This window comes from Marmota marmota, unplaced genomic scaffold (assembly GCF_001458135.2).
Source record: "Marmota marmota marmota unplaced genomic scaffold, marMar, whole genome shotgun sequence".
NCBI lineage: Eukaryota > Metazoa > Chordata > Mammalia > Rodentia > Sciuridae > Marmota > Marmota marmota.
This window is the reverse complement of record NW_026000222.1, coordinates 5,442,435-5,457,847: the sequence shown is the minus strand read 5'-3', so window position 1 is coordinate 5,457,847 and position 15,413 is coordinate 5,442,435. Positions and strand designations below refer to the sequence as shown.

At 49.0% G+C, this 15,413-nt stretch overlaps 1 protein-coding gene across 4 annotated transcripts in view; it reads left to right on the top strand.

Annotated features, from left to right (window-relative positions):
• Hsd17b2 (hydroxysteroid 17-beta dehydrogenase 2) overlaps positions 1-15,413 on the top strand; it is a 96,999-nt gene that overhangs the window by 29,106 nt on the left and 52,480 nt on the right. For 3 of the 4 annotated variants that reach the window (XM_048792351.1, XM_048792350.1, XM_015496018.2), the window contains 2 exons: positions 7,201-7,413; positions 12,469-12,654. In XM_048792351.1, the coding sequence (XP_048648308.1) occupies positions 7,201-7,413; positions 12,469-12,654 (399 nt within the window). Of the gene's footprint in view, positions 1-5,876; positions 6,031-7,200; positions 7,414-12,468; positions 12,655-15,413 lie in introns of those variants that run through there. The other variant, XM_015496020.2, reaches the window with a different exon arrangement.

Below are 15,413 nucleotides of genomic sequence, written 5' to 3'. Positions count from 1 at the left end.
TCTTTTCTAAGAAAAAAATTTCAAAAATTAAAAGATTAAGGAATGATGGAAGGATGTAGGTGAGAAGCCCAGGTGGGAAGTCACTGTGATCGCGGATGTGTAGAACAAGGAGTTTCAGAAGGTGAAGCATTGGGCATGAGCAGCATTGAATTGAACAGGTGAGAGTAGAGCAGCAGGTGGGTTTCAGGAGAGGTTGAATTGTGTCTTGAGTATCCATTTCCATGAGTCAGCTTTCCATGACTATAACCAAATACCTGAGACAATCAGTTTATAGAGGAGTGGATCTGGCTCAATTTTGGAGGATTCAGCCCATGACTGGCCCCATTGCTTTGTGCCTCTGGCAGGCCATCATGACAAGAGCTCATGGCAGAGCAAACCGTTCACTTCATGGATGGGAATGAGAGGGGCAGAGGAAGGGGTAGGGTCCTACGATCCCCTTTGATGACCAGAAGCCCTCTCCTGAGGCCTCGCCTCTTAAAGTTCTCCCTATCTCCCGAGAGCGCTATGGACTGGGGCTAAGCCTTTGTCACATGGGCTTTTGGGGACATCCTAGATCCAAACCGTAGCACCATCATTTGCTCAAATCCAGCTGGCCCACTTTGGCTGCTTATTTTTTTGGCAAGGCTTAGAGGCATTTCTTCACACACCACTGAGCACAAACCCATTGAAGTTCCCCTGCTGGGAGAGCAGTGGTAGGGAGTCTGCGCGGTCGCAGTGGTGCCCAGCGTCCACCCACTGTGAAGGGAGCGGCCATCACTGGTCCCCAGTTTGCTCATGCCTGCCCTCACCCACCCGGAGCTCACAGAGATGATGAATCCCAGCAGTAAAAGAACAACTTCAGAAAGAGTGCCTCTGGGTTTGAGGGCTGACCCTAGGTATCCCCCGGGTAGCCTTGAACAAGGATTCTCTCTGCGTCTCAGTTGCCCGTGTTAACAGAGGGACAGATTATAGGACCGTCGCTCCTGGAGGTTATGTTCCATGGAAAATATACTCGTTTCCATTAGAGATGAGACATGAAGGAGCAAGCTATTTTCCAGGGTCTCTCCACCCAGCAGAAGGGATCTCTTAGGAGTGCTTCCAACAAGGGAGGTGGGGGGCCAACCGTTTATTCTTCCTAATTTAGAAGTTGAGCCCTTTGGGGCCTCAGGGAAGTCTAAAATGCACTAGTTTTGTTTTATTTACCTGCCAGCTTATCGTACCTTAGCCATTTTATGGTGCCCAGGCAATGTCAACATGAGGTGGTAATGGATGGATTGCCCAAGCCTTGGTTTCAAGGGAGGGGAAAGGCTTTTCTCTCCCACAGGCTTCCAACCAGATAAACAATTCCTGATCTAAGTGAACTTTGTAAGTGGGACAATGTATGTCACAGCCTCAGCTCAGGGCCCCAGGCAGGGCAGGTCACGTGGGGAGCCTTGCTCCCATCTGAGGGGGTGCCACTGGGGCCCCGAGCCTCAGCTTGTGAGTCCCCAGTGAGATGGGCCTGCTTGATCAAGAGAAGCTGTTGTTTTGGATTTTGCAGGTGAAAATTCTCCTGCTTTTGAGTCTTGGTTCAAATTTTTACAAAGTAACCTTGTATGGGCCAAATGGAACACATATTCAGACCATGTCCTCTTCCCGAAACACAGTAGGTCTTCAATTTCTAGCTGTCCCCTGCTAGAAGTGGACTTCACTATGAGAAGGAGTCTGGAGCCTCTGAAGCAGCAGGCCCCTGAGGGGCTCTGCGTGGGGCTGCTGTGGGTTGGAGATGTCACTGGCACAGGAGGGGCTCAAAGGAACTCTGGGACAGAGCCGTGTCCTTGGCTGATTCATTGCTGTGGTTCTGATAGCTGTGACAATCTTCTGCAGGGAGAATCAAACTGAAACCCTTTTTGTTCTAGAAACTAGAAGTAGCCAATGAAAGTGCAGCATGGGTTAAAGAAAAAAAAATTTACTCTTCAGTGAATAAACACCAAGTTTGCAATTGTTGTGTGCTGGGCATTATTCTAATTATCTTAATATATTGAATCATTTAATCCTAACAACTCTCTGAGCAGGTCCTCAGCAGGTCCTTTGCAGCACTCATCTTACAGATGAGAAAACAAATGCACAGAAAGGCCCCGTGACTTGCTGAAGGCACACAGCTGGTAAGTGGCAGAATTATTTGAACCCAAGTCTGCTGGCTCTAGAATGTGGACTTTCACCATTTCTTCCAGGCCACATTTTAATACAGAAATTTTTATCTAGCAATAAAAAATTAGGATTCTGAAGACTATGTAAAATATGTAAAACTGCTTTATATAGTATTAATTTAAAAATTAGCTGGCAAATTTTATGTGTGCTATAATCCTGTTAAAGAACTACCTGTACGGCGAAAAAGACCAGAAAAAAAAGGGGAAAATTATGAAAACAATGCAAGATTGTTGAGGACATGGACAATGCCTCTTCCATTGGTCTTGTTGACCAGGAGGTTTCATTACTTATACGACGAGTCAGAGACTAGATACCTTTCACAGATCTTTAATTCCTCTCCCTTCTTCTTTCTCTCTGGAAGGGCCCCCACTTTTGTCAATGAGCCTTCACATCCCTTCACCCATCCCTCTCGGTAGGTAGGGTGCGTGTGGCCTGAAGAAGTCCCCAACCTGCGTTATTCACAGCCTGCCCCCTGGAAGACCTGACTGAGGAGTTCCCCAGCCCACACAGAGCACCCCGGTGGCAGGAGCACAAACACACTTAGAAACTGTACAATTGTGAACTCTTACATATTCAAGATGATTCACAATGTTTCCATTTTGCACATCAATCAAGACTTTATCAATACTTTAAAGATCAAGTGCGATTTCAGATTTACTCCAGTAGTGCACAGACCAGACTCTAGGCTCATTGCTTGCTCTAAGTTGATGGGTCTCCAGCCCGCTAGAGAGAGAATGGTCTCAAAGGGCACAGCTAAAACCAGCCTCAGCGGTTTTCTCCCCTCTCTTAGGAGAGGCATCTGACTCCACAAACATTAGTTGATTTGTTGAGCACTTTATGCATCAGGTATCCTCAGCCTGGTGAAAAAGGACCTTCTTTGTTCTGAGGCACTCACCTTCCAGAGACCTCTAAAATGCTCATTCATTCAACACATGCTCTTATTGACCACCTACTGGGTCGTGAAGGATTTTAATAATTTCTACCCCAGGTGTTCTGATCCTAAGCCATGTCTGGGTCTAGACTACCTCTGCTGTGTCCTGGCCAAGAGATGGAACATTCTGTTCCTCAGTTTCCTCCTCTGGTCATAATAGCTTTACTTGTCCCGAGGTGGCTGGAGCGTTCAGGGAGTGGGCCTCTGCCAGGCTGGCTGGCATGCAGGAAGTGCGTCAACTATTCTAGGAATGACTACTTCACCAGCAGCAGCTGTGCATCTCCTGGGGCATCCTCTGCTCTCTCACATGGGCATCTCTGTCCTCAGGATGTCCAGAGTACATAAAGCTTATCTCAATGGAGAGGGGCTCTTGGCCACAGGCTTTCCCAAGGTCCCCTGATACCCGCACAGCTTCAGGGTTGCCCACCTCAGCCCAGCCTGATCTCCAACCCTGCACATCAGAAGTGACTTGGGGTTGGAGTCAGCAGGCTGGTCACTGCTACTGCTGACATGCCAGGCCTTGTGTGAAGCCCTCTGTCTCTGTGACCTCCTCAGTTGACCTAGGTGGGAGTGGGGAATGCTGTGAGGACCCCACTTTCCCACAGGAGCGGGAGGCTCCACAAGGTGCCATTTTGTCTCCCAAGGTGCAGAGGCAGCCAGGCAGTCTTATTTTTAATCAGGACGCTCAGCAGACCATCATGGGGAAAAACTCTCCATTTCCTAACATTGTCTATTCAAAATCCTGAAAAGCAGGAAGGATGACAGTTTTTTAAAAACAGACCTATAGAGTAATCACTCCAGAGATGCTGTTAGGCACTTCACAGATATTAACGATACAGGTTCTATTATTAAACCTGTTTTGCGAATAAGGAAGCTCAGGCAGGGAGGTAGGACGCATGGCATCAGCAGGGATGTGGAGTCGGCTTGCACCCACACAGCTGAGCACAAGCAGATGGTCTCTTGTAAACTCTGGGTCCATTCATTCTCCTCCAGATCAAAACAGATCATGGGTAGTTAGGAGAAACTTTATGCCTGAGGATTACTGCAGGAGCCTATGGGACGGGCCATGCTATGACCCTGTGATCTGCAAAACATCTCAAGGATCAGGCAAAAGGAGTCTGCTTTCATAGGGAGGAATAAACAAGTCCAGAAGGACTGGGCGCTGGGAGTCCAGATAACTGGAGCTGCAAGATCAGGAGGGGCTGTGGAAAGGGGGTGGCCTTCTGGCTCAGGCTGAAGGTGGGCCAGGACCTGGGGAGGAGGAGAGAATCCTTAGGTTAAGAGATATTTAGCTGCAGTTGATCAGTGGGAACGAGCAGCTCAGCTAATCTCTTACTAGGTGACAGATGAGGAGTCTGGCAGCTCTGGTCTAGAACAAGGGCGCTCTGAGTCATATCTAAATCCTGCAGGGAGAGGAGAACCCTTCATGTGAGCCCTTCCCAGAACTCGGGGGTGGAGGATTTCTTAACCCTCGCTGTTCTCGGGGATCAAAGGACTTGAATTGCGTTTGTTGTGATTCTGCTCGGTTTGCGTCTAGCACCGGCTCTGTGCCAGGCTTGCCCTAGGAACTTTCCTAAGATCTCAGACTCATGAAGATGGTCAAAGGCACTGCCTTGGACACCACCTGCCAAGTCACTCTACACTAAGAGAAAATGGGGTCAAGGTGAAAACAGCTGTTCTTGGCTCTTGTCCCTGCCACCTGGCTTCTTGCTTCCAGGTCCCTCTTTGTGACAGCCTGTGTCACTCCTTTTTTTCCATCATGAATAAACCATCGTAGGCAAAGACCACGTTCTGTTGATCCGTTCCGGGCGACAGGCGTGGCTTACTTTCCTCTTCTGGGCTCTTGTGAAGAGCGTAGCCATGGGCACTGTGTACCTCTTGTGCTTCTCTTGGGTGTACCCTAGGAGTGGATCGCTGGGTCCTCTGGGGCTCTGTGTTTAGCCTTCTGAGGAACTGCCAAGAGGCAAGTGTTAGAGTCTATAATAAGGAAAAAAGGTGGGGTTCAGGCAAGACACTGAAACTAATTTGAGAAAGAAGCCGGGGTTATAATCAGGATGTGGGGTGTCTCTAAGCCTGCGTGTGATGGAGGTCACCTGAGGTTCACCCCAAGCTGGGTGCTGTCATGAGCCAGAAGTCTACTGCCCTACTTCTGTGGATACCACGGGACGTGAGACTCTATTTGTGGCTTTGCCTGTTACCATGCTTCAGAAAAACACAGCAATGCCTCGTGTGCGTTCACGATGGAAGGGGTGGTCTCTGCCCAGCCGGCTTGTGAGACTCCTGTCCTCCTGGACAGCCTTAGGCCACTGGTGCTGTTGTAACAGGACACCACCTGCTGGGTGATGTCTAAAGAACAGGAGTTTCTTACAGTCCTGGAGGCTGGGAGTCCAAGGTCATGGTACTGGCATCTGGGGTCGAGTGGAGTCTTCTTGCTGCTTCCTCACATGGCAGAAGGCAGGATGTGCTCTCTCCTCAAGGCCTTTGATTTGGGAACCTATTCCCATTCATGAGAGGAGGTGCCCTTGTGGCCTGTTAAGGTTTTCCACCTCTTACCACCATTACATAGATCTGAATCTTAGCAGGAGCACATTCAAGTCACAGTTCCACAGTGCTGAGTGGGGAAAGCTGGTCGCCCTGGCTCGGTCAGCCCTCATCCAGTGGTGGAGTTACACAGGACACTGGTGAGCCCGAGGATCCCTGTGGGGGAGGGGCAGCCCTGGCATTGTGGGCGGGGGCACACAACGAAAGGCACTGACCTCACCTGCCAGTGGGGCACAAAGGCCAGACGAGAAGAAGAAAGGGCAGAGTTCATGCTTCTCTTCAAAGTTAGCAGCAGATGACAGAAGGCTGGGCCTGGGTACAAGTGGACAGTTGGTGTACCTTTGTGGTTGGCAGCCTGAACGGGTGGAGGAGCCTGTCCGCGTGCAGAGGTCAGTAGGTGCTGCAGAGAGCTGGGCCAGCTGTCTCTGTAATGCAGAACTGTTCTCTTGGTGCAGAGGGAACATGCTAGTTAGTGTCCTGAGATCACACACCACTTGAGGGGAACCAGGAGCCTCCATATGTCCAGCTGTGCCAATGATGCAGCAGAGGGTAGGGTGGGAAGCAGAACAGAGAGGCAGTGGCAGCGAACACCTGGCTTCCCCAGAGGAGCGTGGACTGGCTGCAATCCTGGCTCCACGTTACCTTCAGGTCAATTCATATCCTTTCGGGCCACAGGTATGGGGAGGATACCTGACTACAGTCCCCAAGTACTGACAAGAGGGACCCCTCAAGGCTTGCAGGAAAGGTCACATGACATAGCCGATGTAAACATTTTTCTCACTGTTACAACTGTAGAGACAAACTAATTGTTACATGTTTGTTATTCTGGGATAACTAATTGTCACCCTTTTCTTATGCTCAGGGATTTCATGTCCATGCTCTCTTCAACTTTAAAATTTTAGATATCTGTATCTTGTACTTGTGGGTGGGAGACATTTTTCCTAGGGTCCACAATATCTTCCTAATGGGACTGGGTAAACCGCCATCTCGGCTTCTGAGAGAACGGACACATCTTCCCCTTTTATGTTACCCTGTGTCCTCGCAGAACAGTGTGCTTATGGCCTTCTGTCCGGGCTGCTCTCTCTCAGGCAGTGTCTGCAGATGCTAGGCAGGCTGGCCTCTCTCTCACGTCCTCCCCTGCCCTTGCAGGGCTGGCTAGTCTCCATTCTTATCAGCATGACCTTTGAAAAATGGAATTACACAAGAAAAATAAGTACTTAGAGCAAAAATAGAAAATGCTACAACATGCTGCTGGTTTTCTCTGTACTCTCTTCTTTGGCCACCAGCCAATCCAGCTCCACCGTCTCCAAAATCTTGCTCATTGTCCCTATGTCCGTCTACTCCTTCCACACCCAAGTCTACACGACCTCCCTTTCATTACATGAGGAAGTTGTCTGCCTTGACTTTTCCACCCATTTCCCTGCTTAGCAAACTTCCCAGGACATCCCCTCTTCAGAGAGCCTGGCCGTCCCTGAACAGCACGCGAGGCTCTCCCTGTTCCGTCATCTCTCCTGCCGCTTTGGTTTGTGCTCATGCTGTCTTGCTTTGGCCCTTTGCAGGTGGTGACTCTGGGTTCGGCCATGATTTGGCCAAGCATCTGGACAAGCTGGGCTTCACGGTATTTGCCGGGGTTTTGGATGAAAAGGGCTCTGGAGCAGAGGAATTGCGAAGATCCTGCTCCAAGCGCCTCTCGGTGCTGCAGATGGATGTCACCAACCCGCAGCAGATCAAAGACGCTCACAGCAAAGTCGTAGAAAAGGTGCAGGACAAAGGTATTGCCAAACTGCCTGAGCCCTTGGTTGCCTGTGCCTGCCTCACCAACACCTGGCTCTCTTTCTGGTTCTCTCTGAGAACATCTGCACTGTGCCCTATCGCACGCACGCTGTGGCCTCTGTGGACACTCGGATGTTAGGAATGACTCAGACACAGGCCCTGTCCTGGGGCACTTGCAGAAGTCTCTGCCCCTTTCCCTCTGAGTTCCTCTCAGTCACTCTCGGCTCCCCATCTCCTCCTCCTCAGGGCCAGCATTATTAAATGCACCAGGCTCCCCAGCTTAGCAGAAGACACGGCACGGGCCTCCATTATCCTCTGCTCTTTCTTTTCTCTCTCCTTCACGGCAAGCTCTCTGCAACCCGTCACCCTTGCATTTTACTTCATGTCCAAGTGATAGTGGACTCTTGCATGCCTCTCTAACTGACCCGACCAAGGTCGTCAGTGTTGATCTCAAGTCCAACACCTGAACTCCTCTCTGGCACTTAGAGGAGGAGATCCTGCTTTCCTCCCAGCTCTCTAATCACCCTTTCTGCTTCTCCTGGATGAGCGTCTTTCTCTTCTCCCCAGCAAATGCGAGTGCCTCCGAGACTCCACCCGCAGCTTCCTACTCACATTGTGACCACCTGTGGGGGGTTGAAACTACCAGTCTTGGGTCCAGGATGGAACACATAACCCGCAGGACCTGCTGCAAAATGAAAATGGGGGGCCCTTGTTTAAGAAATGGTTGAGAATTTAAGATGGTGATAGCAGAGAATTAACCAAGGGTGGGCTCCTTCCAAACTCCCATGCCCTATGACATCATAGATCCCACAGTCCTGGGGTCTGCCCTGCCTGGATTCTCCCACCCTAAAATCCAGTCAAATCATCAGTGTCCTTTGGGGAGCACCTCAGCTGTCAGTGGTTTTAAGGGTCCCTGGGTGATGCCAGAGTTTGGTGAGGGTGGAGAAACACTGATTTATGCCACTGGCTTCCAGAGCTGTGTGGACAACTGGGCTCTTTTTCTCCACATCCAGATCTACACACGGAGAAAACTGTCCACCAGACATTTCCCATATATCTCAAAGCTTCCACTTCAACTTGTCAAAAACGGACCTGGTTGTCTTTTTCCCTTGGTGCCAGTCTGCAAATCAACGTGCCGTCCCACGTTTCGCAGCTCAGATGCTGGTACTGCCACCTAATCAATCACTGAAGCCAGCAATCCAGGGGTCACTGTGACCTCCAGCTTCCCTTGATCTTGCATCTTGTTGACTCCTTATCAGTTCTGCCTCCTTAGACACTTATGGTCCAGCTGCTTCCCACCATCTCCTAGAAGTGGCAGCTTATTTCAGGCCCCCGCCATCTCCGCCTGAGTCCCCAGTGACCTCCCTGCAACCCGTCTTCCCTTCCCCACGACTTTCCAAATGGAGAGTAATCTTTACCACATATATGATCCTAAAAACCCTTTGACATAAAGAGCCTCTGTGGGCTCAGTTCCTCCTACGAGCCAGGACTTGGGATGGACATTTGCCTTCTCAGTGGTTCACTGGCTGCTTCAGTGGCTTCCTATCTGTCACCAAACAGAACTGAGACACCATCATGAGGATTAAAAGGACTTTCAGGATAAGGACCCCTGCCAAATCCTTAATCTGCAATACCTGCTTGTCTATGTAATAAATTCTGAAGTGTTTCCAGAACAGGATGTATAATTCCCACCTCTGCACACCCAGCTTCCTCCTGCTTGACTTGGCCCCTCACCTCCACTCCCTTTCCCTAAGACCGTTCATTGCCTTGGTTCAACAGCGTCTTCGTGGTCGACTCTGCTCTTGTAGGAGACCAGTGCACATGTGACATCTCTTGCATGACCTTCCTGGTAACTCAACTCTCATTATTTGCTTCTTCTTCCAGACACTTCTTAATTATATCTTGCTTACACCTCTTGTACTGCACTATTGTAAGTATCTGCCCATCTCCCACTCCCCACCATTATGTTCCTTGAGAACAAGATCCACATATGTGCCAGGATTCTTTCTGTTACAAGTGACGTAACCTAATTCAAAATTGCTAAAGCAAAAAGAAAGATGGATGGAGTTGTAAGATGTATATGTTGCTTATATAATTGAAAAGGCTTGTTGATTTCAGGCATGGCTGGATCCAGTATCCATTTCTTAGTTCTGCTCTCTCCTATGTTGGCTTCAGTTGGAGGTTTCCCATGGAGGCCTCTGGCACTTCCAGTTTACAACCCCTTTTCAGCAAGCATTCCTAGAATAAAGAGATAATGGTGACTGCCTTGGTTTGTACTCAAGGGATTAACTATTATGCAGAGACCACTTAGAAGGGTCCCTGGCACAAGGCACAGGCTTAGTAAAAAGCTTGTATTTCCACTCACTCAACATTCAGAGCAGTAAATCCTAAGTAAACATCTAAAACCTGAAATGAAAAGAGAAAAGCTAAGTTGTTGGTCACTAAGGATCAATTTTCAGCAGGTGTAGCCTTGGCAGTCATTTAGCAGAGAGGCAGGGTTCTTGGCCTAGAGTCTTGCTGTGGCATGGGTTGGGCTCATCCCTCTCATGAGTCTGGCTCCATGGCTTCTTATTCAAGGTCAAGTTCAATTCAGAACCCTTTTGTGAGGCCCAGAAGGACAGTACTGAGCACCTGGAGAATGGAAATCCCAGTGTCTAGGCAGGAAGCGGACTGGTTTCCATGGTGTGAGCACCGGCTATTTTGTGGCCAGCATCCCTCCTCTGGAACAGGATGGCCAGGACACCTTCCATCTGCTCTCCTTGGGGTCTCTCTAACTTCCATATCCCAAGTCAAAGGTGAACTGGAGCAGAGGGACAGGGCTTTACCATGACCAAGGATTTTATTTGTCAAAGAACCACTGGGGACCTGGAGACAGACCAGTAGGTGCTGTATTCCTACAAAGCATGTTATTGACTCAGTGTTATCAGACTGCTAACTGTTAACTAATATTAATTATGGTTAAGCTGTTATTAAGTTCCACAGGTATAGTGGGCTTAGTGGCCAGCTGAGAATTCTATAGCAGTTAACAGGTACCAAAACTCAGGTAGATAGAAGAAAAAGTTCTGGTGCTGCTGTATATGTTATCCCTAAACCCCTGGCAATTGCAAATCTGTTCTCCACCTCTTTAACTTCGTTATTTAAAGAAGGTTATCTAGGTCTGACACCCCGTTCTTGTGTGGCCTATGAGCTAAGAATGGCTTCTTCTTTTAATTTAAGCAATTAAAAGAAATCAGAAGAAGACACATGGAAATTATATAGTATTCAATGTCAATGACCACGTGCAAATTCTCACCGGAGCAGAGCCACTCTGGATCACGTGGCCTGTGGCTGCCCTTGCTCCTGTTGTAACAGCGGAGTTAGGGCAGCAGCGCCTGCAAAGATGAAATGTTTACTTTGCCAGCGTCTAGTCTAGGACATTATCAGGCTCTGTGTGGACTGGCCAGAGGTGTGCATCTGGCTGGGTAGGCTGAAACTAGCACTTGCTATGAAGGTGACATCCTCCCACTTGTCACCTAATAGCTGTTGAGCTCTTCCTATGTGCCAGGCACCCTCTCATTTAGTACTCACCATCACTATTGTGTGCAAATTCAGGTCAAACTGGTGTGCAAGAAATGAGATTTTATTTTCTATAACTCAATTTATGCTTAGAGCCATCTTTCTGCCATGTGGCAAAAACAGTATGGGCCCCTTTGAGCTAGGTCTCATTCCCCTGGGGTAGTGTTGAAATGACTGGGGTTTTCAGTTGGTCCCTGTTGAGAGGTCCCTGCTACATGTAGTCCTCATGCAGTTTGGCTGGCACCACCTCCTTATTGCCATCAGACAGTCACCAGTAGGGCCGGTGCTGTCCTTCCTACCTGAGACCTGTTTGGCTCCTCATCATGGGTCCTCACCCCCTGGTGTTCCTCAGGATCATGGAGGGCAAGTTGTATCACAGATACTGAGCTCAGCAACACTTCCTGATCCAATGTTTCTGGTCCAGTGGGTCAGAGTGAAGTTCAAAAGTTTGCATTTCTAACAAGTTCTCAGTTGATGTTGCTGGGTGGGGACCATACCTTGGGGACATCTCCCACCATGCTCTATCAAATCTTAGCATCTCTGCTTCTCCCAGATCTTTACCTCTGTTCCTGTTCCCCTCACCCCCTCCGAAAAAACGAAAAGAAAAAACCCCCAAAGAACCCCACGGGTTCCCTCTTTCCTATCATTTAGAGAGTAGTTCCCAAGCTTACTTGAACCTTGGGGAATTTTAGAAACTCCTCATGCCTGGGTTCTGAGTCTTTCCCACCCCAGAGTTTCTGAACAACTGGGCTGGGACGAGTCCTGAGCACTGGGATTTACCAAAGCTCCACACAGGATTCCAATGTGCAGCGAGGGTTGAAAACCACTGTTTGTGCAGTGGTTGTCCATGGGTGGTCTGGACTTGCAGCACCAGGGAACATGTTAGAAATGCAGATTCTCAGGCCCTGCCCCAAACACCCTGACTCAGAGTCTCTGAAGGCAGGGCCAGCAGTCTGTGGGAACCTTCCTGGTGGTTCTGATACACGTCTGGGGGTTCAGGCTGGTGCAGGCAGAGTATAGGGCTCAAAACCCTAAAAGCGACCCATAATTATCCCAGGTCTTTGTTCTTCCCATCTAGTTTTTTCTGTTTCCCTGAACTAGGGAATCGTTACCAGATCAAGGATGAGAGAAGACAGGCTCTAATTTCATCCTACATGGTTGCAAAGACATCCTACTGTCTTCTCCCACTCCTTCCAGGGGGAAATGGCGGAAGCTCTTGAACTTCAAAGCCAGGCAAAGATATTCTTACCCTCTGCTTGTGCCCCTTCCCATATTTGAAACATAGCCAGTTTCCTGAGTGCAGGCAAGGACTTCCAGGCGAAAAGAAAGACCCACAAAGTACCCCCCCGCCTTTTTGATATTTCACAGATTGATTCTGCACACAGCACCCCATGGTGGGTGGTTTTGGTTACTCGTGGAGACTGTTTGTCCTTTGACATGCGGGTCTCCAGAGCTCTCCTGTCTTTCCCCTCCTCACAGCTGCTCCTTTCTGCCCCCAGGACTGTGGGCCGTGATCAACAATGCTGGGATCCTTGGCTTCCCTATGGACGGGGAGCTCATTCCCATGGCCGACTACAAATCCTGCATGGCCGTGAACTTCTTCGGAGCCGTACAAGTCACCAAGACGTTTTTGCCTCTTCTCAGGAAATCCAAGGGGAGGCTGGTGAATATCAGCAGCATGGGAGGTGAGTCAGCCTCGTCACCCATGGTCATGGATGCCTGTTGCAAGCAGGGCAGACACGGACAGGGCTGGGTCAGGATTAGTCAGTTTGAATATCCCCAGCTGATCTTAACAACAATGAGACCTTTCTCTCCTTTCAAATCCTTTGATGCACAAACTCTTGTCCACTTTTTAATTCATCTATTCATTACCGGGGATTTTAGATTTCTTAAGTATCTTCATGCTGCAATAACCAAGGCTTTCCTGGATTGGGACAGGAAATCCCACATCACAGGTGACACCGGTGTGGCAGGAAGCCTGTGTCCAACCCTCTGTGCACTCAGCATGCTGCTGCAGCTCTCTGCAAGCTGGGAGTAAATCCTTCCCTCTGTTGGTCCTGTTGGTACCCCCATGTTGCCCACCATTGTTGAACCCAGGATCACTGGTGTCATGCAGACGGGCACAGCTGGGTCAGGATGTGACATTTGATGACTTTCTCAGTCATTCAAAGGCTTCATCGTCTCCCTTTCCATAAACAACACCCATGCCTGGCATGTCATAGGCTTCCTTCTAGAACAGACATTTTCAAATGGTCCCTCAGATCCTTCCTCAGCTTTGGGGAGCGCCCACAAGCTCTCTCCAGTGACGGGGTGGGTGAGAGGGAAGTCACTGGGTTGCCCTGTGGACTCCAGCACCCTGCCTGCAACCCTACCTGCGTCCAACTTGTGTAATTTCTTTTCTTTGTTTGGTTTGGGAGGAGTGGACCTGCATTTTGCAATATAAACAAAGGTTCTAGAAGAATTTCTTTTTTTGTAGGGCATTTGTATTTCTGAGACAATCATCGCTCTCCGTCACATTCTGCATCCTGTCTCCTAACTCAGTCACTCCCTTGAATCTCACTGTGGTGTATGTCTTTGGTTGGTGTCATTGGTTGGCCTGAGGCAGAAGAAGGGAGAGGGGGAGGGAAGGAAAGATGGGGAGTGGGCGAGAGAGACAGATTCCAGTGGGGTTAGGAGCAACCAGTGTTATATTTTAACTTATATGACCACTCCTAAATTTTTTCCAATTTCTGTTACTTGGAGGAAGCAAATGAATTCTGAAGGGAACCCCTCTCCCCCACCATGACCTAGCAGCATTTTACCCTTGACTTTGTTCTGAACTTGGCCTTGATGTGTTTGACCTCTGTGGAAGCTTCACCTCTCGCAGCTCCCTGGTACAATCTGGTACTTCTGGCAAAGTCTCAAGTACACCTTGCCTCACTCATTTAACAAATATTTACTGAAATGATTGCTCATGGCCTTCTTGGCACATTAACTAGGATGTTTTTTCCTTTTCTCTGTACCTTGTTCCCCACTTTGAGCGGCTCACTCATTTGAAAGGTTTCATGTTAGTTATCTCCAACATGCAGGATGAGTGCCGTGGGCCCAGTGTCTGGTAGCACCAGCTCAATTAATAAAGAAAGAAATGCAGACGGGTGAGTGAGCAGGAAATGGAAGATGGGTGAGTGAAGGGCTTGCAGGACAGAGGTCGCCCTTTTGGGTGTCACCAGCGTGGCTTGAACACTCTTTTCAAGCCAGAAATTCTTTCTCTGATTTCTTGTATTCCTTTCAAATAGTAACCTTGAGTGTTAAAATAAGTCACACATCTCACATCTATTCTCACTCCAGGGTTATGCAAACTCTTGACACCTGACCTCACTATTCCATTTCTTGGGGATCAGCACCAAGCCAACATGGCTGAAGCCGGTCTTGCTCTCAGGCTGTGGAGCCTGCGGTCCAGGCTTCCTCCGGTTTTTCATGGTTCAGAGCTGGGAGCCTTTTTGTTTTGTTCCTCCATGTGTGTCCCTGAAGTGTACAAAGTCTTCCTTCATCATGTCCGGCTTTGAATCCCTGCCCCAGAGAAGCTCTAGAAATGATCACGTTGATAGGACTTAGAAATCACCCAACATACCAGGAGATCAGCCGAGACGTGGAGGATTGTGTGCCTAGCAGGGCAGGGAGCTCGTGAGCAGACAGAAACACAGCTCTGAAAATTGACGCTAACACTTGGAGCTCTGTGTTAGTCTGCCAGGGCTTCTGGGAGAAAATGTAGGTATGTTAGCAATGGATGTTTCTTTTCTCGCAGTTCTGGAAGCTGAAGTCCAAGATCAGGGTTTCTCCTGCGGCCTCCCTTTGCTGGCTTGTGGATGGCCACCTCCTCATGTAGACAGTCTGTGTGTTTGCATCCCAGGGGTCTCTTCCTCTCCTTGCAAGGATGCCAGCCCTACTGAACTGTGGTCCTATTTAAACTGAATTACCTCTAGTCCTATCTCCAAATACAGTCACACTTAAGACACTAAGGGCCAGGGTTCAACTTACAAATTTTTCTAGGAGGAGGTGGGGCTCCAGTGCAGTCCCTAATACCCTCACAGATGGGGAACACAAGGAGAGACTCCTAGCACTTTCTGGAGAGTTCTTACACTATGTTGAATTAACACTCAGCTCTTTATTGCACCCCCAAAGGCAAAACCCAAATAAAATAAGATTCTATTTTAAAGACTCTGTGGAAAGAGGGAGTAGAGGTTATATCCCATAGCTCACAACACATTTTGGTGCAAATGCCCTGTGGTCTTCAGTTGCTGGCCACCTCCCTTGGGTCACCTCCCCTTCCCCATGCTTCCAAATCTTGATGGTCCCTTTCCTTTTCCTCTTTCCAGCTCTTTCTCTACCCCCTCCCAATGCCCAGCATATTCATCCACCTACTCTAAGCCGCTCAGTAAACAACCCCCCCCCCCCCGACCGGGCA